At 35.6% G+C, this 25602-nt stretch overlaps 1 protein-coding gene across 5 annotated transcripts in view; it reads left to right on the top strand.

The window, feature by feature from the left end:
- The first annotated feature begins 7788 nt into the window (after positions 1-7788).
- The window catches only part of LYPLAL1 (lysophospholipase like 1), a 37464-nt gene continuing 19650 nt past the window's right edge, over positions 7789-25602 (top strand). The window contains exons 1-3 of one of the 5 annotated variants that reach the window (XM_064593862.1): positions 7789-7931; positions 13223-13322; positions 21743-21843. In XM_064593862.1, coding sequence (XP_064449932.1) covers positions 13248-13322; positions 21743-21843 — 176 coding nt within the window. In that variant the 5' untranslated portion in view covers positions 7789-7931; positions 13223-13247. The other 4 variants (XM_045876877.1, XM_064593863.1, XM_045876876.1 and 1 more) reach the window with 4 other exon arrangements.

The raw sequence follows: 25602 nt of genomic DNA, 5'->3' as shown, positions 1-25602 counted from the left end.
TGGCTGAGCTTACTGTAGAAGCAGGTGTAAAAGGCATTTGGGCTCAATGAAGACAATCAGAGGAAGAGAAGATAGACTTCAGTTTTGAAGGGCAAGTAGGCAAGTAAAGGATGGCGCAGCGGAGAGCTACTCCTGGCCAAGAGATCAGAATGGCCAAAGGCACAGAGGCAGCACAGCACATATGAATAATTCTTTGAGTTCAACATGATGAAAGAATAGAATAGGACTTATGAACAAACAAACACAGAGACCAACAAGAAAACAGACTCTTAAATAAAGAGAACAGGCTGGTGGTTGCCAGGGGCGATGGGGGAAATAGATTGAGAATGCACTTGTCTTGATGAGCACTGAAAAATGTATAGAATTGTTGAATCATTATATTGTATACCTGAAACTAACACTGTATGTTTATTATACTTCAATAAAAAAAGAAAAACATTTTTAAAAAGCACCCCCCCCCCAAAAAAAGAATAGAATAGGAGACTAGCTGTCTCTGGAAATAAACAGGGAACTGAAGAGTTTTTTGAAAGCTGGTTTTGTAAAATCAAACCTTATTATTAGATATTAAAAAAAATCTTTAAAAAAATAACTCTGTGAAGAATCCTTTTATATAGTCTAGGTACGGGGAATATAAAGATGAAAAAATCCAATTTGCCTTCAAGAAGGTCAAAGAAATAGACACTCACTGAAATATAAATTATATGATATTTAATTTATCTTGTAAATTTAGACTTTGACATGAATATCATACTTTCTTAAAATGAGACATACTATAAAAATAACCCCATTTGCGTGTTGTTTCCATGTGTGGATTTGCAAGAATCATCCTAAAGAATAGTATTTTCTAAACAGGTTAATTTTACCTCAAGAGCGTATAAGACAAGACAATCCTTTGGAATGTGGAAAGAAAATACTGAAACTTCTTGATACCTTATTTTTATCCCATGCTTTTAAATTTCTACTTTAAATTTGTTTTGTATGTACAGAATATACCACTAAATAGTGCATTCATAAAACTTAGAAATAAATAAATATGCATATTTATATGCATTATATATATATAATATAAGAAATTTGATAAAAAAAACATTTTACTGATGGGCCATATAGCGGAAAAATTTTGGAGACAATCACTATAGAAGTTAATTATTTTTCTCCTACCAATTGAACTGGATGACATGGTAGATAGACCAGGTAAATAGCATTGCTTTGGTTTGGCTGAGGGTTTAAGGCAAAGGGTCCTCTAAAAGCCTTGCTTGTTGGGAACTGGAGTGAACCTGTGGCTAGTAACTGTATGTGTTGTTGCTTTCAAAAATATAGAAGCCTGAAGCAGGGTCATGCCTGAGATCCACACATTTCTAGGGAGTCCTTTGGTGGGTTCACAATACCTCTAAAGTGCATTCAAAATGTGTGTGTGTGTGTGTGTGTGTTGATGCCTGTCCCTTTCTTTTAAGATGGTCCATAACTTTAAGCTGAATCTTAAAGGACACCATGAACATGCCCTCACCACCCTCACTACCATCAAATCAATAGACTTACCATAGGACAACATCCTCTCTTCATGGGCTGGCTGATTTCAGTCCTCCAATCACACATGCCACATTTTAAGCAACTGGCCTTCCTGAATTAAGGCTCTTTCTTTTCCTTGTCCTTTATTACCTACTTCTTCTTTTCACTCAGTATCATGTCCTAGTTTTGTCTGATTCCCACCACAAGATTTCTTGACAATGGGCTTTGTGTTTTTCAAAGAATTCTACCTCGCAAGTGAAGGTAGAAACCAGTCCTAATATTGTGATCCTGACCCTGGCCCTGTCTGGTTTACTCCAAGTCTTGGCCTGTCCACCTCTAGCTACTGCCAACACAGCCAATGACAAGCAGGTGCCTGAAGGAGTGTAGAGTTTCACTCTTCATTCACTCCTTTTCTTCAAAATATAACTCAATTAAAAGCATACTTTAATTCCAACAAGTAGTATTTATAATTCTGGTAGGTATTTCAAGAGAATACAAAGATAAATAAAATAGTTCTTGCCCTTAAGAAAGTGTAGCTTATGAGATCACAGGGCCAGCAGAATAAGTATTCACACTTAGGTTCCCTACCTCCTATCCACTGCACCCGTCACCCCAGCAGACTGACAATTTTGTCTATAATTAGATTGGTATTGTTTGTGGGATTTCCGATTTTCAACACGGTTTAATAAAGATCTTTATCTTCACTTACATTCTTTAACTCTGTTAACCTCTGTAAAGGCAAATGAAACTAATGTATACAAATGAAAATGTATAAAAAATGCTAAATTAACATTCTGAATATTCCACTCTTTGAAACTCCTATTTTGTCACTTGCATCCATTTACCTATTGGGATAGAAAGCATTTAACAACAAAATTTCCCATCTTAACCATTTGTGAGTGTACCATTCAGCAGTGTTAAGTACAGTCACATTGATGTAAAACAGAACATTTTCATCTCTTAAATATGAAACTCTATCTGAAACTCTGTACCCATTAAATAACTCCTTCCCTTTCCCCTGGTAACCACCCTTCTACTTTCTCTTTCTATAAACTTGACTACTCTAGGTATGTCATACAAGCAGAATCATACAATATCTGTCGTTTTATGAGTAGCTTATTTTACTTAGCATAATGTTCTCAAGGTTCCTTCATGTTTTAGCACATGGCAAAATTTCCTTGCTTTTTAAAGCTGGATATATTCCATTGTATGTATATACCACACTTTGTCTACCTGTCCACTCAATTTTTGATGGAATTTGGGTTGCTTCTATCACTTGGCTATTAAAAGTAACACTACTATAAACATGGATGTGCAAATATCTCTTCAAGACTCTGCTTTCAATTATTTTGTATATATACACTTGCATCCATTTTAACCTATATAAAGAAAATTTGCTCTTAAAGACTGACATTTTGCCAGCATTTTATAAGAAAGTAAATTTTCTGAAAGTATAATACAAAGGAATGCTATTTGCTTTTAGAATGTAAATTAAGGAGAATTTTACAAAACTTTTATTTTCTTAATAAAATACAGATATGACAATAGGAAATCTGCTGTCATACTTTATATAAAATATTTTCTATTGGTCAATGATATAGATAAAGAGGCAGATATACACACTTGCGTTTACACATATATATTCTAAAAGAACCCACTTTGGAATAAATTACAGTTACTTTTTAAATTGCAAAGATTGATTTGTATTATCTAGTCATTTTTTTTAAATATCCTTTTCAACTCTTTTGTGCCCACTGGCTTTTACTAACCAACAGGGTAAGAGTAAGAAGAGAGAGTGAGGGCGCTAAAGTCAGTCACACAAGAATGGAGGACAATCATAATGACTGATCTTTCTGATACTACCAAATAAGAGTTTGTGCAGAATAATTAAGAGTGTTAAGCCATAATTTTATGAGGAGAATTAAATATCAGAGGTGCATTTATAAAAATACCAAGTGTTCCATATTTAGACTTTCATGATCCTAGAATCATAGAACTTGTAAGCTTATCAAGCCCTACTCCCTTATTTCACAGTTGGAGAAACACGTTCAAGAGACAAGTGGCCCGTCTAATGTCATCTTGTAATTCCTGAAGCTGGAACACGAACTCCCTATTATCATTTCAAAATTCTTCTTACTGCATACTACTACAATTACATATATATTTCATCTCCTCCTAACTGAATGTAGCAGGATATAGATGTTCAGACCATAGTGATAGGGAAATACTCTTTTTCCTTTTCTTCCTTTTCTTTGTAATAGATGTATGGAATGCAACAGAGTCCCCTCAGCAAATGGGAGGGTTTGAAGATTTAACCTTCACTTCCCTCAAGGAAACAAGATCTCGTTAGGAGTTGCCAATAGTTATTGCTCTGAATTTGAAGACCTGTCAAGGTCTGTGGTAGGAGAGCAAAGAATGGATTCTAAAGTACGTAGGCAATATGAAGATCAATGGAGGGACCCCAAGACTACTACGAGGACTTAGAGAAAATGGAATAAGAGAGTAGCTTGGTAATATGAGAACTGGTCATGGGAGGTGCTCAAAAGTAAGACAATCCCTTTCCTAAAGAAGAGTCACATGACAATGCAGAGAACACAGGTAAGCATCCAGGTATGGATGCTGACCACCCAGCCTACGTTCAAAGGAGGAACTTCTGCAGTCTTCATTCAGGGCCTGCACACTGTATTGGTGGGAATCACTTTGTTAACAGCGCAGCAGAAGTGATAAGTACCCATGTTCCAAAACTGTATTTAATCATTATCTGAAAGTCTCATGTGCCCACCTCCCCAGTGCTGCCTTAGCCCAGCTCACAATGCCCCAGGTAACCAACCTATCTGCTCTAAAAAGGCCCCAACTATGCCTTGCAGATCTAGTAGAAGTAGGGGCACTCCTCTCATCTGTACCTAGAAAGACTGTGTCTAGGATAACAAACACAAGTTTAAGCTCCCTAGAACTGAAGCAATGGCTGTATTAAAGTTTATAAACTCAAACGACTGTTCCTTTCTAAAGAGTTCAGTTTTATTGTTTCCTAAGAATTCAGGACCTTAAAGTGTTTTCTAGTTTTTCTTTCATAAATGGATAAGGGGAAGATATAAAGGACCTTACTTTGTTAATTTATAAAATTTTTAAAATTACCTAATGCTAAGACATTGTGTCTGAAAAGTTCTCTGTTCTTTTAAGTAATTCAACAGATAAAAACGAACCAATGGAGAGGATACAATTTGATGCTCAAGAACCAGGAAAACAAGATGCATAACTGCGCATTGCCTGTATGATGAATGAAACTTCACTTAACTGAAATCATCTGAAAGTACCAAACATACTACTGTCAATGACTAGTCTTTCAATCATTTTTTTTAAGCCAACAAGAGTTTCTAAACACACCGTGGAACAGCAAACTAGATAATGACCTTGCCTTATATCTTTAGATTTCAGTAGATATCAAAACCCTACAAAAATGGAGATTTTTTTTTTTTTACTTTTATTTTGTCTACTAGCTTTTCTTAGTTTAGACACTGAAGTTACCAAAAGTGGAGTACATCAATAATGGGCAAACAGACTGTCTAAGAGCAAATGAGTAACAACAAAAAAATTAAGAGATACACAAAGAGTAAAAGAATGCATGAATAAAAATCTACCAGGAAGAATTTTTCCCCCAGTTCAATAGGGCAAAAGATCCACCATAAAAGAAGCAAATAACCATTCTGAGACTTAATTACATTTCAAAGTAATGTAGTTACATGAAAGGAACAAAACATTTTTGTTCAATAGTTTGCCTACCAGATGGCACTTCTAAATATAGTAATCTAAAACCTTCTGTGTGTTCTATAAATAAGATGAAAGGAATAGCAATAATTGCTAAGCATTTAAATCACTGGAAATAAAAGAGCACTTTGATTAGGTTCGGGAAAATCTGGTTTATTCTAATAAGGATCCTGAATCTGGGAAGACTCAAGTTCTAGGTGAAACTCAGAATCCCAACCTCCTGGGACTGCTCTTCTATCTGCTCAAAATGGTTTTCATTCAGGTAGAGAAACAAACGAGGAGCTAATAACCAGGAGACTTGGGGAAATCTGAAGTAACTGATTAGTAAGAACTCCTAATCACTAGAGACTCTAAAGGGCTACAGTCCAAATCCCAGAAGTATTTGGGGGTTTGGGGGTTTTTGTTTTGTTTTGCTTTTGAAATGAAATAGTTGGGGCATGTCCTGTCTTATTTTTGTGAGCTCGTGTGTAAATGTGTAACAGTTAAGGACCTGGACTTTAGAGTCAGGCCCAATATGTGAGCCCGGGCTCTACAAACGACTGGCAGGATGCTCTTCGGCCAAGTTCCTTACCTCTTTGAGCTTCACTGGCAAAAACAGAAAGCAATAGTACAGAGTTTTATGGGAATTTACTTATGACAACACTTGGCACTTACTAAGTCCCAATGAATTTCAGCTGTGTAGTATCCCCATTAGTAATATATATTAGCTATAATACATTAGCAAATAATTATGTTTCTGATGTTCTGCTGTTTCAAAGCATGGGATGATGTGCAGCCAGGTTCTCTGGCAGTAATGGAGTTCTAAGAGCAGAACTTGAAGACTTACCTGGCATATCTCCAAGTGGTTTCGCCTAGTATAACACTGGCCTCTTTTCACCTGGCTCTGGAAAGTTATCAAGAATTCATGTGTGGAAGGCGGGCCTAAAGATAGAAGTATTTTTTAAGAATTGGTTATCAGAGGTCAGTCCACCCCAGTCTGTCCTCTCAAATGACTTCATTCTCAGTACTCTCAGCTGAAGATCTAGAGGCTTTAGTGAAATGACTCAGAGTTCCTTTTGGATCTGGTGAACTAAAGGCATGTAGGCCCATTCCCATGGACAGCATTGGTCCAACACTGTGATAGCATAGAGCTTATCTTGGCAACTGACCCATGATGTTAAGCAACTTAGTCACTTGGGAGTAGGGTGAGTACCATGAACAAATAAAAGATAAGTTGGAATTGCTTAAACATGATGCAAACTACAATGAATGGAAGACTGGTGTTTAATGGCACTTAAAGTTCTACTCAGTTATTTGATGAATTTTACATGAGGAAAGAGCCATTTTTTGGGTCTCCAGCCCTCAGCATTAAAAGATGTCTATGGCCAGGTCTTTATATAGAAGGTAATTCCATTTGCTTTTAGTAATTTAAAAATTGTGATAAAATGTACATAACATAAAATGTACCATTTTAACCAGTTTTAAGTGTAGGGTTCAGTAACAATAAGTACATTTGCAATGCTGTATGACCATCATCATCACTATTTCCAGAAGTATTTCATCATCCCAAACAGAAACCCTATGCCCATTAAACACCATCTCCTCATTCCCCCTTCCCCTTTGCTTTTGGTAATTGCTACTTTACCTTCTGTCTTTAGGAATTTGCCTATCCTAGGTACCTCATCTAAGTGGAATCATACAATATTTATCCTTCCTATCCTTATTCCACTTGGCATACTGTTTTCAAGGTTCATGTATGTTGTAGCATGTATCAGAATTTCATTCCTTTTTAAGGCTGAATAACGCTCCATTGTACGCACACACATTTTGTTTTCCATTCATCCACTGATGGCCAGTTGGGCTGCTTCTACCTTTTGGCTATTGTGAGTAATGAACACTGGTGTACAAATACCTGTTCGAGTTCCTGCTTTCATTTCTTCATATATAACTAAAAGTAGAATTGCTAGATCATATGGTAATCATTTAACTTTTTGAGGAACAACTAAACTGCTTCCACAGCTGCTGCACCATTCTACATTCCCATCGGCAATGTACAAGGGTTCCAATTTCTCCACATCATCACCAACATTTATTTTGTTTTTCTAATGATAACCATCTTAATGGGTGTGAAATGGCACCTCCTTAGATCTGCTGTGTAAACTATTTTTTAAAACTACAGTTATTATATAGTTGTCTTATTTTGTATATAAAAAGCTACAAACACCCGGTTCAAGGCCCAAAGTGGAAGGTAAAATATGATTATATTTGTTAAATTTTGAACATAATAACAACAATATTTCTCGAAATAAAAAGGCAATCCTGAATTTCTGGGTTGCAGTTAAAAATCATACAGCAAATAAATATACCCATGAGGCTTACCGAAGCTGTCACCTGCACAAAACCACCCTCTGCAAAACCAAACTCTCAAGGCAACAAGAACTGACTCAGACTTGACCGAGTCAGGACCGCACCGGCGCCACCGCGCATGCGCGTCTCCAGGCGCGCGCCCCCTCCCCTGCGTGCCTACGTGCGCGGGCCCGCGCGGTGGAGGGGCGGGGCCCACGGAGCTCTTCGGGCGGCAGCGATGGCGGCTACGTCGGGTTCGATTCGGTTGCAGCGTTGTATAGTGTCGCCGGCTGGGAGGCACAGCGCCTCTCTCATCTTCCTGCACGGCTCAGGTGGATTACAGTTTTACGTCCTAGTTTTCTGCTTGGGAATCGTCCTCCCCTCGGGTCCCCTAGTGTTGCCCTAGTGGAGGAGTCGCTGGGCCTCGATAGGGCTCAGTGGTCTCGGAGAGGACGACCCTCCCCTCGCTAACCCCGCGGCTGTGGACACACGGCCTTCCCCGCCGTGTATTCCCTTTTTCGATCATTGGCCCATCGTCCTCGGTGATGGCCCTTGCGTCCCACCACTGGGCCATTCCTCCATCCACACCATTCTCTCCATCCATTGCAACCCTTGCTACCACCCCGACCCCCTCATTGTTCTCCCTCAAGTTTAAACAGAGCAAGTTAGTAAGGTAAGTTTTCTGCTAGAGACAAATTATTTAGTACTTTCCAGGGTCAGCTGTTAGTGATTGGGGCTTTCAGCCGCCTTGGATTATTTGCCATTTTCTTTTTCCAGTCTCTCGTCCTGCCGTAGACAATTGAGACAGTTAATATTTGTAAAAGGAGGCACTGTGCCAGGGCTGGAGTACTTTCTCCCTTTCCTTTCTTTCCTGCTGCTTCCTTCTTTGTCCTCTTTCCCCTTCTTGTCCTTAAGCCCCCAAGATACAGCACAGAGTCCACTCTCAGTCCCAAGGGCAGATACTCTCCTGCTCGCCCTTAGTGGCGCGTGTGCTTAATTCCGTATAGCATTCCTTACACTCATCTGTAATTACTTAAGCCTGTCTTTCCCACTTCACTTCCCCTTCCTCGAGAGTAAGGACCCTTGTTTTATTCTTTGCATCCCTAGTGCTTGGCCTAGGGTAAGTTCTTGGGAAGTATTTTTTTAAAGAAATGAGATGCAGCCAGTGTCCTCAGGGCGCCTACCTAAAGTTAAAAAACAAAAACAGTTCAATTAGTTTGAGTCAGCAGTGGATGGGAGATCACAAGATGGTAAATGATTTACTGCCAAGAGAATTGTAAGGAAAAAACTGTGGTTAGGCATACTAAGTAAGGCATTTGTAAGATGAAGAGCTTGTCAGATTTTACCAATTTGACTGAGAGCGTGGGCTTTGAGCTGAGACTTTTGTAGGCTTAAGGAGGATGGTGGTTGGATAATGGAGGGGATTGGAAAGGTAAGAGGTGGAGGCCTGGAAATGGGCACTTGTGGGAGGTATTCTCATTTTAAAAATGAGCCCTGATAAGCTGAACAGCTTGCGCAAGGTCACTTGGCTGTTGCCATGAGTGGTAGTGGAATTAGCATTCGCACCCAGATCTCTCAGACTCCAGAAGGGGTAAGGTGGAAAAACTCTGAACTAGGCTGTATCATTTTGGAAATAGAGAAGAAATGGGCCAAAGATGTTTAAAGGGAAAGACTTGGCTAATGAAATATATTTAGAATGGTGAAGTGAGGTGTCGAGGAGGACACCAAAGCTTTACAATTAAGAGACTATTCCTGGTACTATTTGAGGCTCCAAGGATGTTCATTTATAAGCATCCAGAAATTCCCGGATACCGTAGTCTTTGTAATAAATAATTTAATTGTTTCGTAATATCTTTAGGAAATACTCCTAGACTTCTCTTTTTTCCTTGGACCACTTTGCTTAAAGTACCGTCCTTACTCTTTTCAATTCCAGATTACTGATATTTTTATAAATTGTAAACCCAACTTATATATTTCTCCCTTTGAACTTCGGAACAAAGAATTTATCCAAAGAATTCTGCTAATTATGCAAATGAAATGCAATTCCCGTATAGTTAGAGCTCCATTGTAGTAAATTAAAACCCTTACTGGAAGTATGATTTTACATTAGACTTTACTATATGTGGTTATGTTATAGGTGTTTGGGTTCTGGTTAATCCAAATACGGCCAAACCAATTTTAATAGTTTTACCACGCTCTTAGAACAAAGTGCTGGCTTTTTAAAAAGTGGGCCTTGTGAATGGATGAATGGATGTTACTTTGTAGCATTAAGTTTTGCTTTTCAAGGTTGGAAAAGTGTATTTAGAGGCAGATTTTTTTTTTTTTTTTTTTTTAATCTTAAAGGGCTGAAGTTCTCTTCTAGAATATGGCAGCCATAGAAGAACATACGGGAATGTGAGTAAGATATAGCCAACTTAATTTGAGCCTTTCCTACTACTAAAATACCAAAAAAGTACCTTTTTTCAGGATAATAAAAACAAACAATAGTTTAATTAGCTTTGTTCAGCTTCCCAGCTTAGATTAATTCACTCTGTTGTATGCTCCTTTAGAACACTGTGGTACTTCTTTTAATGGTATTCATATTTGTAATTACCAAATTTAATGTCTATAGTCCACACTGTGCTGTAAGGTTCACACAGATCCAAATCGTGCATATATCTTGCTTTCTCCTCATGCAGTAAGTCTCAGCAAACTGAGTTGGTTCTTATTAAAGTTACTAGTAATTTCTGTGTTGCTAAATGTGGGGAACATTTTTCAGTCATCTTATTTGAACTATCCTCAACATTCAGTGTTCTCGAAACGCTTTCTTGTTTTTTTCTACCTGTTTATTCCTTTTAATTGATTTTGCGCACTCATCCTGTTCTCTCTCTCCGTTAATGTTGGGGATCCTCAGAATTTGGTCCTATGACCTCTTTTTTCATTTTGCATTTTTCTCTCCAGGCTAATGTGCATATATGCCTGAGTATTCTGTCTTTTCCTCTATATGGTGACATAAATTTGTGTCTCTATTTTAATTTTCCTTCAAGTTCTGGACAAGTTTATCCCACTGCCTAATAATCGTTCATTTATTAATCCATTCATTCAAGAAATATCTATTATATGGCCACTGTGCAAGGCACTATTCTAGGCTCCAGGCATATATTAATGAACGAAACAAGCAAAAATCCCTGTTCTTGTATTTATTTATTTATATGACAGAGAGAGAGCGAGAGAGGGAACACAAGCAGGGGGAGTGGGAGAGGGAGAAGCAGGCTTCCCACGGAGCAGGGAGCCCGACGCGGGGCTCGATCCCACTACCTTGGGATCATGACCTGAGCCGAAGGCAGATGCTTAACGACTAAGCCACCCAGGCACCCCAAAAATCCCTTTTCTTGTGGAACTTACATTCCAGTGGAGGAAATATTATATAGTGGATAGTAGTAAGTTCTATGGAAAAAAGAGAAAGCAAGACAAGGAGGATGGAAGGTGTCGGGGGTGATAGTTTTAGATAAGGTGGTCAGAGTAGGCCTCACTATGAATGTGGTACTTAGGCAGCTGGACTTGACTGAGTGAATCATGTGGATGTTGGGTTAGAATGTTGCGGACAAGGGAGAACCTGGGACAGAGGCCCTGAGGTAGGTTCCCCGACATTCATGGGTTCCCCTGCATTCAGCAACCATTTCAGGTTTTGTAGGCCAGAATGGTTTCTTGGACATTTTTCTTTTCTTCCTCTCTTCCCTTTTCTCCTTTATTTTTTTTTTAGCAACTCTTAAAAAATGTAAAAACCATTCATAGCTTACAGCGTTTGTCTTGCAGCTGATTGTAGAGGTAGAGGACCTTGTAGGCAGTATAGCGAGTATAGACCCACTGATTCAGGTGTTTCCTGTCTCAGTGTGTAGTTCCATTGTTCACTCAGTTATCCTGGCCAGAAACCTCACCGTCATCTTTGAAACCTTCACCATTGACCCCCCCATAACTAATCTATTACCAATCCCTATCTTTTTTATCTCCTAAGTATCCTTGTACCTATTCCCGTACATGCCATTGCTAGACCCCTAATTTAAGCATCTGTCACCTGGACAGTAGCCTCCTAATTGATCTGCCACACCTACTTTTGTTCTCCCCTCCTGTCTTCACACAGCTGCCAGAGTGACCCTTAGAAGATGGCCACCTTTCTGCCAAAAAGTAGCTCCATGCTCTTAGGATTTGTCACATCCCTATAGTTTCTCTGGCCTCATCTTGCACTCACTGCTCTTTCCCTCATTCCTAAATGTCCTCCTCCTCCTTCCTGTAAAGGATCTCAACATTTGCCATATTCTCTCCGAGTTGCTCTTTCCTTGTGCGCTTCACTTTTCACCATCCTGTAGATCTGAAAACTGTCAGTTTGTGTCATTTGTAATCTAGGCATTAAATTAAAAAAATAACACTGGATAAAATACAAAATGAACTTCACTTTGCAGAGCTTATATTCTAGTAATGTTACCCCTGACCTCCTTAGCTGGGTCGCTTCTGAATATAATAAACCCTGGCAGCACCAAGTGTCTCATCTTTGCAGTGGTTACATTTGTCTTTCATCTTTATGTATGATTGTTTGACTTATGTGTGTTTCTCACAATAAACTGTACCCTCAGTGAGAGTAGGGACCCTTTCTTCCTCATCTTGCCGAGCACAGTGCCTGACGCAGTAACAGGTATTCAGTAGATATACTTTGAGTTGATGTCTTAATGAGCTGATTTAAACAATTAAAAGTTGTTACCTTTAAAATTTCCTCTTCATGACTACATAACATGGACCTATATTTCCTTCCCTTTTTTTTTAATGGAAATATCCATACATTAATTCTTGCATGGATTTTGATTATTTTTCAGCCTTGGGATGTATAATCATTACTTTACATCATGTAAACCTGTTACCAAAATTAAATTTAGATTTCTTCAAGTTAAAAATAAGGTTTGCTAAATACCCCTTTTGAAAGATCTTGTTATTTTAATCAAAAAAATTGTTTTAGGTTGGTCCAACTATAAAAGTTTATATTCACTTCAGAAATTTAATTTTTTTTTTTTTTTAAGATTTTATTTATTTATCAGAGAGAGACACCGCGAGAGAGGGAACACAAGCAGGGGGAGTGGGAGAGGGAAAAGCAGGCTTCCCGCGGAGCAGGGAGCCCGATGTGGGGCTGGATCCCAGGACTCTTGGATCATGACCTGAGCCGAAGGCAGACACTTAACGACTGAGCCACCCAGGCGCCCCAGAAATTTAATATTTTTAAGAGTAAGATAAGAAATGACAGTGTTTAAAATCAGATACGGAAAGAATTTTTTTTTTTTCGAAAAAATAATTTACTTCATGTATTTGTGCCTGTTACACCCTTTAAACAAACAAGGAAACTTAAAACTCAAACAAGGTCTTTAAAGTGATCAGTGGTGAAGTTAGGAGTAAAACTATCTAAATTGTTTTTAGTTATTGATGCCTGATCAATTAATTCATGTTGATAAATTGGTTTCTATGCAGTTTTTTTTATATATGGAGATTTTTTTGTATTCCTTGTTCCAGCCTCTGTATGATATGAAAGCTACAGACTTGCTTTTAAATACACTGTGTTGTCAAAATGTTTTATCTTAATCTACATTTTGTGATCCATCAGGTGATTCTGGACAAGGATTGAGAACATGGATCAAGCAGGTTTTAAATCAAGAGTTAACATTCCAACACATAAAAATTATTTATCCAACAGCTCCTCCCAGGTATGCAGTAATTTATCTCACTGCTCAGTATAACTGTGGCATAAAATGTATATAAATAGATGTACTAGCTAAATGTTCTTTAAACTTAATTCTGTATTTAAAGTATTTTGAATTGGGGTACCTTTTCTTCTAGAACTTTTTTTTCCCCCCAATTCCACGATTGGGCCAGGTTCTGCGAGGCAGGTAATTTCTCCCCTCTTTGTAAAGCATTCCCTGAAGGTCTTAACTTAAACTTTGTCCTAAGCACACCTACAGAACTCTGCTTCCTCTGGCCCTGCAGATTGCTCATCTTTCAAACTCTCTTTTCCCTTCATTTACCCCAAAAAGAAACTAATAGCTCCCAACAAGTATAAGCTTTCTAATTTAGTTATGTCAGAGTTCATAATCTCTGGCAAAGGGTTTTGTGGCATGCTTTCTACACTTAAAAAGTTTTAGAAACAATGTTAAGCTTTTTGAATCAGTAAACCATAATAGGAATATGGAATTGACTACTTAATAAATATTTAGATTATACAACCGGTAGATGTGTTTAACAAAATGTACAATCATGAGATTGGTATAGAAGTCATACTGCTTTTTATAATTATTTAGTTAGCATCTGCATAGGCTTTTATCCTGAGCACATGCTTTAAACTGGGGTTTGCAAATACTTTTTTGGGTAACCAAGATTATGTGCTGAGCTATGCATCCCACTCTGATTTCCCATTAATCTGTTCTTGATTTATTCTTATTAAATATACTGTGTGCTTATGCAAAGGCATTTTGTTTTTATTTTTCTATTAACTTAGTGTTAAGGAGAATCAGAACCAGAACTTCAAGGACCTTTTTATGTACAATTAAGATTTTACTTACTGCAATTGATAGAACTGAAAGAGAACAATAAAATGATAATTTTGTTGTAAAATTTAAGATTCAAAAAAAGTTATTTTTATATAATTTTAGAGGAATTTAGTAGTTTGGTAGTGGAAATAAAAGACCTACTGATCAAGGGGTTAATTTTGTGTTGTAAGTTGAATGTCTTTGAAATGTCAAAAGAGCTTGTCATTTGCTATTGGTTTTTAGGGTAAGTGAAGTTTGGAAAGAGAAAGACAGTGGTATTCCTATGGAGATGGGAAAGATAAGTTCATTTCAGCCTAAATATAATCGTAATTGTCTGACTAAATTGAATGGAAGATCATTGGAAACAGATTCTAGAATTAATGCTTTCAGCTTATGAATTTTATATCATTGCCAGTTTTTTTTCATTATGTTATGTTAATCACCATACATTACATCATTAGTTTTTGATGTAGTGTTCCATGATTGTTTGCGTATAACACCCAATGCTCCATTCAGTACGTCGTCAGTTTTGATACGTGTTCCAGACCAGTGGATCTCAAACTTTAGGCCCTGAGAATCCAAAAATCTCTATGTGCACTCAGTATTATTTGTGGGTGCTGTTGTGTTTAAGTAAAATATAAAATCACTGAAATATTTCACTGAATTCAGGTAACTTTTTGGTATTATATATTTTCATCGTCAATACCTATTTGAACAGATCATCAAACATTTTAGACCATGCTAACCAATGAAATAAAATATGAGCCACATATGTAAAGTTAAGTGTTCTTGACACCACATTAAAAAAAAGGAAAAACAAACAAGTAAATTAATTTTAATAATATATTTTATTTAACCCATTATATCCCAAATATTATCATTTCAACATGTAATGTTGAATCAGTATAAAATCAATATAAATCAATATAAAATTATTAAAGTGATAATTTACATTCTTTTATTCTTTCTAAATCTTTGAAATCTGGTATATATTTCATATGTGCAGCATATCTCCATTTGGATGCTGATCGATCAATTAAATTTATATTAAATAAATAATTATTTCCTCAAAGAAAACAAAAACACTAATTTGAAAAGATAGATGCACTCCTGTGTTTATTATTGCAGCGTTATTTATGGTAACCAAGATATGGAAGCAACTGAAGTGCCATCAGTAAATGAACGGATAAAGATGTGGTGCGTGTGTGTGTACACACACACAAACACACACACACAGGAGTATCACTCAGCCATAAAAAAATGAAGATCTTGCCATTTGCAGCAAGATGGATGGACCTAGACGTATTATGCCAAGTGAAGTAAGTCAGAGAAAGACAGATACCACGTGATCTTACTTCTGTGTGGAATGTAAAAAAACCAACGAACAAAGAAAGAAACTAAAAAAGAGTCTTAAATACAAAGAACAAACTGATGGTTGCCAGAGGGGAGGTGGGTGGGGGATAGGTGAAGCAGATAAATGGGATTAAGAGGTACAAATTTACAGTAATAAATAAGTCACAGAGATGAAGAGTACAGCATAAGGAATATAGTCAAAATGTTAACATTTGACGGGTGGTGACTACATTTATCAGTGGTGAGCACTGAGTAATGTATAGAATTGTTAAGCATGTTGTATACCTGAAACTAATATAACACTGTATGTTACTTACACTTCAATAAAAAAATTACATTAAATAAAAGTGAAAGTTAAGTACCTGGTTAAACTAGGTACATTTTTAGATGCTCTATAGCTCCGCGTGGCTGGGAGTTACCATTTTGGGCAGTGCAATTTTAGACTTTTAAAAGGAGGTCCCATACATTTATAGTATGTTAGGGACAACTATCCTAGATCAAATCATTTTTACTTAGATTTCTCATGGGTTTTAGTGCTTGAACTTGTAAGATTTTTTTTTTTTAAATGATGAGACGATTTAAATGGTTAGTTCTCAAGCAAGGATGATTCTTCCTCCGAGAATATTTGCAGTGTTGGGAGCCATTTTTGTTTGTCACAGCGGGCTGGGGAAGCAGCATAAGAGGCTCCGGGCAGCTAGTGGGTAGAAGCCTGGGATGCTGCTCAGCATCCTGCACTGCTCGGGACAGCCCCCACAATAGACTGTTATCCAGCCCCAAATCACAGTGGTGCCTAGGCTGAGAAACCCTGCTTTAAAATTACACCTCTGTTCCCACACATACCAGATGATTAGTATCTTGGTTCTCTGTTAGGAAAAAAAAAAAAAATGTTGCAGTGTGGTCAGCTGTTTATATTTTAGAAAAACAAATATCTGAGGTAATTAAAGTATGAATGGCATCATTGTCTTTGAATCAATACAAAAAGAAGTTGAGATTGCACCTAAGAACAGGTCTTTATGTACTAGGCTTTCTTTATTTTTAGATTTAATTACTCTAGGTCAGAAACATTAAATACAAAAGTCCACTTTCCTTTAGAATTTACTCTTGAGAGCATGGGATTGTGAAGCTTTGCTTCCCTGTTTTCACTGGTTCTAAGATTCCTAAAATGAAGAAATAAAAACCTCACAATTGAATAAACTTTGCAGTTTCCCGTTTAAGAACTCAAGGGCTTTTCAAAAATTTTCAGAGATAGTGTATATATGTGTTTTTACTATAAGATCTACAGATCTGCGTCATGGGGTATTACATCTCAGACCTCTATCTTTGATTGGAGGCATCAAATAAGAGAGTGAAATGAAATGCATGTAATTAAGGATAATAATGCCAGTTAATTTGCTGTCAACATACAATTCAAGTAAGTTTGTAAAATGTTTATTGCTTTCAAACATAAGTACCAGAACCCTCAACTGACCTAGCAAAGTTATTTTGTGTCACATATTCAGCAAGTTGTACATTCTGTAGCTCTGCTGTATTTCATTGGTCCTTTCGCACATTGGAAATCAAATGTCACTGACCAAGGATTACCAATGGCTCCAGACCTTTGGATTTTATGATCTTCTAAATGTCAGAAGGGATCTTATAACAGGCAAGTATAACAAGCAAGAACTGGTTCAGTGTTTTATTATATTAGAAAATCTGTTTCAACATTACTGTGAAATCATTTTTCTTTTGTTCCATGAACAGTGCAGAAATCAGCAAGTCTTACTTCCAGATGTCTCGGACTCTTCAGAACAATTAGAAACTGTATTTAATATGCAGTTTAAAATTACAAGATCTGAACTATTTTCATTCAAATATGAACCATATCTCTATTGACTGAGGATTTTTTCAGTCTTAGTTCATCTTACATCTCATTGTAGTTTTGGTATATGCTCTTTCCTTTCTGTTCTAATGTATTTCCCGATTATTTTTACTTAAGTACATGAGCATTAAAGGCATTGAATTGAAGACACTAGATAGTGTTTACAATTCAATAATATTTTATTCTCTTGTTCTATTGAAATTGGTGATGATGCTTCCTTAATTTCGTGGTGAATTAAATGTAATACATTTTAAGGGTTTTCATATTTTTAGACCTAATTTTCTGTCCCACAAATGATCATTTCTTAGTTTTTTCCCATTAAATTATGTTTGGTAGTTATGTATTATGACTCCTGTTTACCATCTGGCCTCTTCAGTATGCCTTTTCCAGACTATTCAATCAGTCCAGCCCTAATGCCCTCAGATTTTAGAACTATTAGTGGTGATTTTATATAAATATAGTTAATAAAAATTTGTCCTAGAGGAACATTTTGGAAACCTTTTGCATTTTTCTAACTAAAAGTAAAAACTTGAGTAAACCACAAATATCATAAAAAGTAGACAGCCACTGTTAAGACTATCATCCTATCTTTAATATCTTTAATGTCTTATTTGTTTATTTAGTTTTGCAAATGTGAGTTCATACTAAACAATTATAAATTCTGCCTTTTTTTCACTTAATACTGTATTTGATGATTTCTTCCTATAACAATTTCTCACTGAAATATAGAAAACTGTTTTAATAGCTATAGAATATTCTTCTAAAATTTATTCTTTTGTAGACTGTTTTAGTTTTTATCCTCAGTTTATCACTATATGTATCTATTTATCCTATTTCTGATTTTCCTTCAGGAAAAATTCCTAGAAAGTACTCAGAGGCCTTATAGTCAGTTCCTTTTTGTTTAAGGGATTAGCTCTTCTAAATTGTTTTCCAAGAATGGACAGTTTGCATTATTACCAGCAGTGTATTAGGATACCCATTTCACCGAACACTTACTAGCATTAATTTATTTTAAAAACAGTTTCTCCTTTTATTCCTGAGGCTCTCTAAGGGTTATCTATCAGTTATCAAATAATCAATGCTTTCAGTATCACTAAATCAGCCTAGCAGTTTACTAATTTAATGTGTTTAGGTAAAGATAGATAGATGATTTTTTTCCTTTTACACTCAAAATTCTTTAAATATTTTTTTCTTGGTCACAAAATTGTTGCCTTTACAATGAGATCTACTTTATAATTTAACAGCCTCTAAAAAATAACAGACTGAGAAGAAAAATACATAGAAGTATCAAAACAGGAACAGAGTACTAATTTGTTGATTATTTCTAAGCTTAGTTAATGGATATAAGCTTTGGAAATATGTATAGTTACATTTATGTTTTATTCATTTTCGTGCCATTTATATTTAAGTGTATTATATGTTAATAAAAGTTATGTGATACATATCCAGAGTGACAAATATAGTAATATATAAGCAATAAATTCACTTGTTATTCATTCTGATTACTTTGAATCAGCAATCTGATATGTGCTATACGATGTGCAATCTTTGAGAAACCAGTACTTCAATTAAGGAGGAAAAGTGAAGACTTTTAGAAATATGTCATCTAATACTTTTTTTTTATGTTATGTTAATAACCATACATTACATCATTAGTTTTTGATGTAGTGTTCCATGATTCATTGTTTGCATATAACACCCAGTGCTCCATGCAGAACGTGCCCTCTTTAATACCCATCACCAGGTTAACCCATCCCCCCACCCCCCTCCCCTCTAGAACCCCCAGTTTGTTTTTCAGAGTCCGTCCTCTCTCATGGTTCATCTCCCCCTCCGATTTCCCCCTCTTCACTCTTCCCCTCCTATCTTCTTCCTTTTTTTTTTTTTTTTAACATACAATGTATTATTTGTTTCAGAGGTACAGGTCTGTGATTCAACTAATTCTTATTTAAAATAAAATTGTGAAGGCTGTTAATGAAGAACTTATCAGTTCTGGGTCTTAATTTTCACATATCTAAAATGAACTGATGGGACTAGATTTCCAAAATCCTTTAGTCACTAACTTTTTGAATTTTAGGTCCCTTCAGATTTTATGGAGTATAAATAAGAACCAGTAATGTAATACTCTTTTTTTGCCACAGTGTTGGACCAATAGGTCAGGGAAATATCCAAGATATCATATTGTTCAGTAGGCTATTGAAGATAGAATTATTGTGGTTAAGAATACGATCTTTGGATTCGGCAGGCCTGGATTTGAATCTAGATTTCTCTATTTAAGTTCTGTAAGATCTTGAGCAAGGTATTTCACCTCTCTATTGGTGTCCCAATTTCCTGAAGTGCAAACTGGAAGTAATAATTATATCTACCTCAGAGAGTTGTCATGAGAATATATGGTGTTATTGAATATATATGTAAATTCCTCAGCATGATGTCTGACATAAAATAAGCACTGAATAATTGTTAGTTATTAATAGTAATCTGTGATATCCTTGTGGGCAGGATGTAGAAATATTATCCAAAGAATTAATTGCTGATAATCCTTGAAGAAATTTTCCAGACCTATGTGTGTGGGTTGTATTTTCAAGGAGTATTTGGGCTAGCAGTTTTATTTTCATATACATGAGTTTTATTTTCACACTGTTCAAATTTCCAGATGATGTAAAGCTGAGAAAAATAATGAATATATTGAATAACAAAATGGAAGTCTGAAATGATCTGATCATCTAGAGTAGGATCAGCAAACTACAGCCTGTGGGTTAAATATGGCCTACCACCTATTCTTATAAATAAAGTTTTATTGGAATACAACCACACTGTCATTTACATATTATCTATGGTTGCTTTTGTGCTACAAAACAGAGTTCAGTAGTTGCCAAAGAGACTATATATGGTCCACAGAGCCTAAAATATTTACTCTATGGCTTTTACAGAAAAGGTTTGCTGACCCCTGGTCTAATGCAGTAGCTTTCAGAATTTTTAAATTCCAGCTCGCAATGGGCTATATATTTTACTTGCTGATCCTGTACATACGTTTCAGTGATTAAAGTATTACCAATGCTAGAGTATAGGGTTGCCAGCTTTATTTAGCAAGTAAAGAAACTATATCTGGAACATACTTATACTAAAAAAAAAGTATTTATTGTTTATCTGAAATTAAAATTTAACTGGTGTCCTGTATTTTATCTGCAACTCCATCTGGTTGTTACCCCCAGAGAGTTTGATTTAATTGGCTTGGGATGTGGCCAAGGCAGAAAGATTTTTAAAAGCTTCATTTCTGATTCTCGTAGGCAGCCAGAGGTGAGATCCACTGGTCTAGCAATCATAAAAGTCTGAAGTAGGTCACTGTGGTGGAAATGTAATACAAGCATTCAATTCAAGAGAGATTCACACAGCAGAGACTGGGAAAAATTGAAAATTAGGGGAAAGGAGAAGGTGGTGATGTTAAGGTAGGGAATCTATGACAGTATTATACATGCAGTGATTGAACATGCAATGTGTTTTGTTTGGGGCATTTTAAATTTAATATACTGGCCCAATGTTCATGAGTCAGCACCCAATTGGAAGGATTTTTTTTTTTTTTTTTTTTAGCTTTATAGTTAATTGGAAAATTGGAATTTTAAACTGGAAGATAATTGTTTTTAAAATATACTGTTCCCAATAAGAATCATCTGGGATATTATTAAAATGTGGATTTTTAGGTTACAGTCTCTTAGATTCTGATTGAGTAAGTATGAGATAGAGGTCATAATTTGCAATTTAAGGAGCACCACTTCTCATGTAGGTAGATTAAAGTATCTATCAACCATTTGTACTCAAGTATACCAGCATATTTATATAAAAAATTACAGAATCTTCCTTCCCACCTCTGAAAATGGAAGCAGATTTTGGATGTAATCTGGCTCCCTGCATTTTCTGCATCAAAATTTGAGAGCTCTTACTTTGGAAAATATAGGTTAATTTGAAATGGAGTTTTAAAAACATTTTTGCAGGAGATAACTTTCTATTTTTTTTTTTAATTTTTTAAATTCAGTTAACGTAATGTATTATGGGAGATAACTTTTTAAATGTCTTTATTATTTACATGCTTGAGATTATTAGAGATATTAATTTTAAGTTTGGAAAAAGACACTAATCAAAAAGCAAAAGGAGGGGAAAAGATACACTATATAAACAGTAAACATAGGAAAGCTGACATAGTATATTATTATTAAATAAAGTATACGTCAAGGTATTACCAGAGATAAAAATGAATATTTATAAGCTAAAAGTAGATATTAAAGAGGAAGACTTAATAATACTGCTTATAAGCACATGCAGAGGAAACTGACAGAACTAAAGGGAGAAGTAGACTGATCTACAATCTTGGTTGAAGATTTTAATACTCATTCTTCAGGATCTAATAGGATCTGCTGAGCAGGGAGCCCTGATGCTGGGCCAGAAGGAGGTCCTTGACTCTGTTCAACAATGTATGGAAGTTCAAACAAGCGCAATAAGGCAAGTTGATGAAATAATAAAGGTTGAAGAGGAGAAAGTAACAGTGCCTTTATTCCCAGATGATATGACTGTTTACACAAAGATCATAAGGAATCTACTAAGTAACTACTAGAAATGAGTGAATTTAGGAAGACAGCAGGATGCAGGAATAAGACACTAAAACGCATTTTTATGTACTTAAAACAAATAATAGTATAGTATGTCTTTTTTTCATCTTTTTGCTTTTAGCCAATCTATATCATTATATTTAAAGTGGGTTTCTTAAAGACATCATGTATTTGAGCTTTGTTTTTTCTCTTTAACCAATGTGATGGTTTCTTTTAAATGATTTGTTTAGACCATTTATATTTAATGTAATCAGTGATAATGTTTGACTTTAAGTCTACAGCTTTTTCTTCCTCTTTCTCCCTGTGCTATCTTCTTTATGGATAATTTGAATTTTGTTAATATTCCGTTTCGACTATGTATTTTTATTTTTTCCCAATTCTAGGGATTACAAGATATATATCAAACCTTTCACCTAGTTAGATTTTTACTTGACATGAAATGTAGGAAGCACACAACCATATAGTTACCTTTATCTCCTCCCCCCGTTATGCTTGTTGTATGTATTTCATTTACATATATTGAAAACCCTATCAAAACACAGTTAAAATTTTTGTTTTCACTAGTCATACATATTTTGAAGAGCTTAAGAAGAGAACAATAGTCTGTTATATTTACCAAGTTGTGGTCTATTACAGCATGTCAGTATGTTTTGATTAAATTGTAAATTGCCATTTTGACTATAAGGTATCCTTTTCCTCAACCCTATTTAATAGATGTTTTTAATCAGCTAAGTTAGGGGTATATTAAGTAAAAGTCGGCAGTTAACTTGCCGTGTTGATTTAAATGGAAAATATTGCTTCATTTTTTTCATTATTAATTTGAACTCTATTTAATTGAAGTGCTCAATAAAGATTTTTGTTTCTAAAGCAACTTTAGTTGTATTTGTAATTAGAGGTTTTCTTGGTTTGGGCTTACTATTAGAATTTCCATTTTAAAAATAATAGCAATTTTTTAACAAGCCAATTAATAACTTATATGATGATATAAATTGCTCTCATTGTTTTGAAAAATTCTAGCAGTAATAGGATTTGCATAGTGCCTCTACTTTTTGATTACTATTTTTCCAGGGAAGTGTATGTTTATATTTTTTATTAAATGTATTCCAGAACAGGGTTAGGTACTTTAGATTTAGGTGTAGATAATAATGGATTCATTTTTACTCTGTTACTTGAAATTCAATTCCTATCTGAAGCACAATATTTGGAGATCGCTCTCCTGATACCAATAGATCTGTACTTCAAGTACACTTCACTGGTAAGGAGCGTACTAAAAACAGCTATTTTGAAGAAATAGTTTTACTTCCTTGGTAATTATTTTAAATAGCACACTTAAATACCTATTTGTATGTAAAAACTTTTCTTAGAAACATGGTTTTTTTTTTAAGCAACAAAAGAAAAATTTGACCTTTTCCTAGAAATCACAATATGGATTTTATACAAAGTCAAAAGATATTCAGAGCAAAATAGACCAATATTAGATAATTCTCTTATTTCCAGCTGACCCAAATTATTCCCAGTGACACAAATGATTATTGACATTCATCATTCAACAAATACTTGTTCTTGGCACCCAGGGTATTGCTGTGGAAAAGAATCAATGGAAAATATAAGAGCAACTAAATATATTCATTTCAAATAGTGATACATTCTGTTAAGACAGGTAAATAGAATAATAGAATAGAAAAAGAGAGAGTGTGTGTGTGTGTGTATGTGTGTGTTTTAGGGTGGAGGGGAGATACACTTTAAATTGTAGGGTCAAGGAAGACTTCCTTAAGGAGGGGAATATTTGAGCTGAGACCTAAATGATCGATGGGAGCCCCACCATGCAGAAGTGTGACACAGGGCATTCCAGGTAGAATATCAGATGCAAAGCCCCTACATCAATAATGAGGCCGTCCTGTTTGAAGAAAAACGAGGGAAATGTGCCTGGACCTGGTGATTGCTGGGGAGGTTCTATGAAATGACAGAGAATACTGGAGCCACGTGATGTTATCTTAAAGGTTATGAATGACCTTTTGATTTTATGATTTTAGAGAGCACAGATCAAAACAGAACTTGGTATCAAGCTGAATGTCAACTCTTTTGTTTTTTAGCCTTGGACATTTATTCCAGTTTAATATTTTACCAGTGTGTTTGATTGATTGATTGACTTAGGAGCCACACAGATGTTCTTTACCAAGCATATTTATTTATTGTGGTAACGTCTGAGCTGTTTTATACTAGCTAATAAAGTGATTTATTTGAGGGAAAAGGTGAATGAGTATAACATATGTGCCAGTTTGTTTAGCTGTTTTAAAAAAGTCTTATTTTTATGCTTTCTTTAAAGGTTATTCTAACATATTAAGAGAATTATGCATTCTTGATTATATTTTCTTAACAAAAAAGTTCTAAATTATTCTTTCTCATTAAATTTTCCCAGTTATCTCTTTTGAACAAATTGTAATTCTCTTAAGAGAATTGAGAGAACAAAAAAACTCCTATTTTGTGAAATTTACATCAGGAATCCACCTTCGTGGAGCATCTATGTCTGATTAAGTAAGGCACTGTCAAAGACAAAAAATTAAGTGAGTGTCATTTTTTTCTATTAATGGCTGAGTTCCCAGAATGATTCAGATTTTAGCCTATGATATCATCCTTATTTAAGTGTTTAGACAGACAAATAAATACTTAGAGAAATAGAATAAAATCAAGAGGGAAGTAGAAATAATTCAAAAGAGTAACAGTCTAATTAAGGCTTTAAAGTGAATGCTGTATATTCAGTTTTCATTCAGAACATTGAGATTTCGATGACAAATTAAATGCAGTTTGGGATTTCATTTTGCCTGACACTGACATTAATACTAGTAGAAAGCACCTGCTTTCATTTTCAGAGTACTTTAAGAAAGTTAATCCTGAGAAAGGGATTCTGGGAGATGGGAGGCTTGAATGCTTTCTGTGTTCTCTCCCCTTCTGATTCCAATTTATTTACCTCTCTTGAGCCAAGCAGCTTCTGAGGTCAGAAGGCCTGCAGGAATGAGGGAGAAATTAGGTTCTTTGGAGTCCTAGTAGAAATCTGATGCAGAATTTTATCTTCTCTGCACCCTTTGAAAGCCTGGAAAACAATGCAAGAGAGGCCCCATATGAATGTGGCAGATCCTAGGAAGAGCTCAGTCTGCAAAAATCTTCCCTCCTCTCAGTTTTATGTCATAAAATGTTAATTCCCAGACAATAATGCAATATTAGTTAAAATTCCACAAGGACTTTTAAGGAGAATTCTTTGAAATTATTTTTAAATTACTAAATATGCGATTAATTTCTTAGATAAAAACGAATGGATGCCTGAGAATAGGGAGGACGAGTCTGAAAAATAGATTGGTTTTGATAATGTTAGAGAGTAACTAACATTACTCAACTTTAGAACACACTTTAAAGCCACTTCAGTATCATCAGTATCATCCTAACATAAGGATAGATAAATACGTAAGTAGAACAAAATAGAACCTTTCTCAACCAGAGTTCTTCACCTGAATCACAGAGCTCAGGGAGCTCAAGAAATGATTTGTTGTTTTCTTGATTTCCCCAAGGATAATATAGAACTAGTACCATTCTAGATGCATTGGAGAGAAGTCCATTTATTGTATTAGGCATTAGGGCTTCATTCTTTCACAGAATC

Source organism: Mirounga angustirostris, unplaced genomic scaffold, assembly GCF_029215605.1.
Source record: "Mirounga angustirostris isolate CCGP_5_RB_7025 unplaced genomic scaffold, mMirAng1.0.hap1 SCAF_6, whole genome shotgun sequence".
In the NCBI taxonomy this organism is placed as follows: domain Eukaryota; kingdom Metazoa; phylum Chordata; class Mammalia; order Carnivora; family Phocidae; genus Mirounga; species Mirounga angustirostris.
The sequence above is the reverse complement of the archived record's forward strand: the minus strand, read 5'-3'. Positions and strand labels throughout refer to the sequence as shown.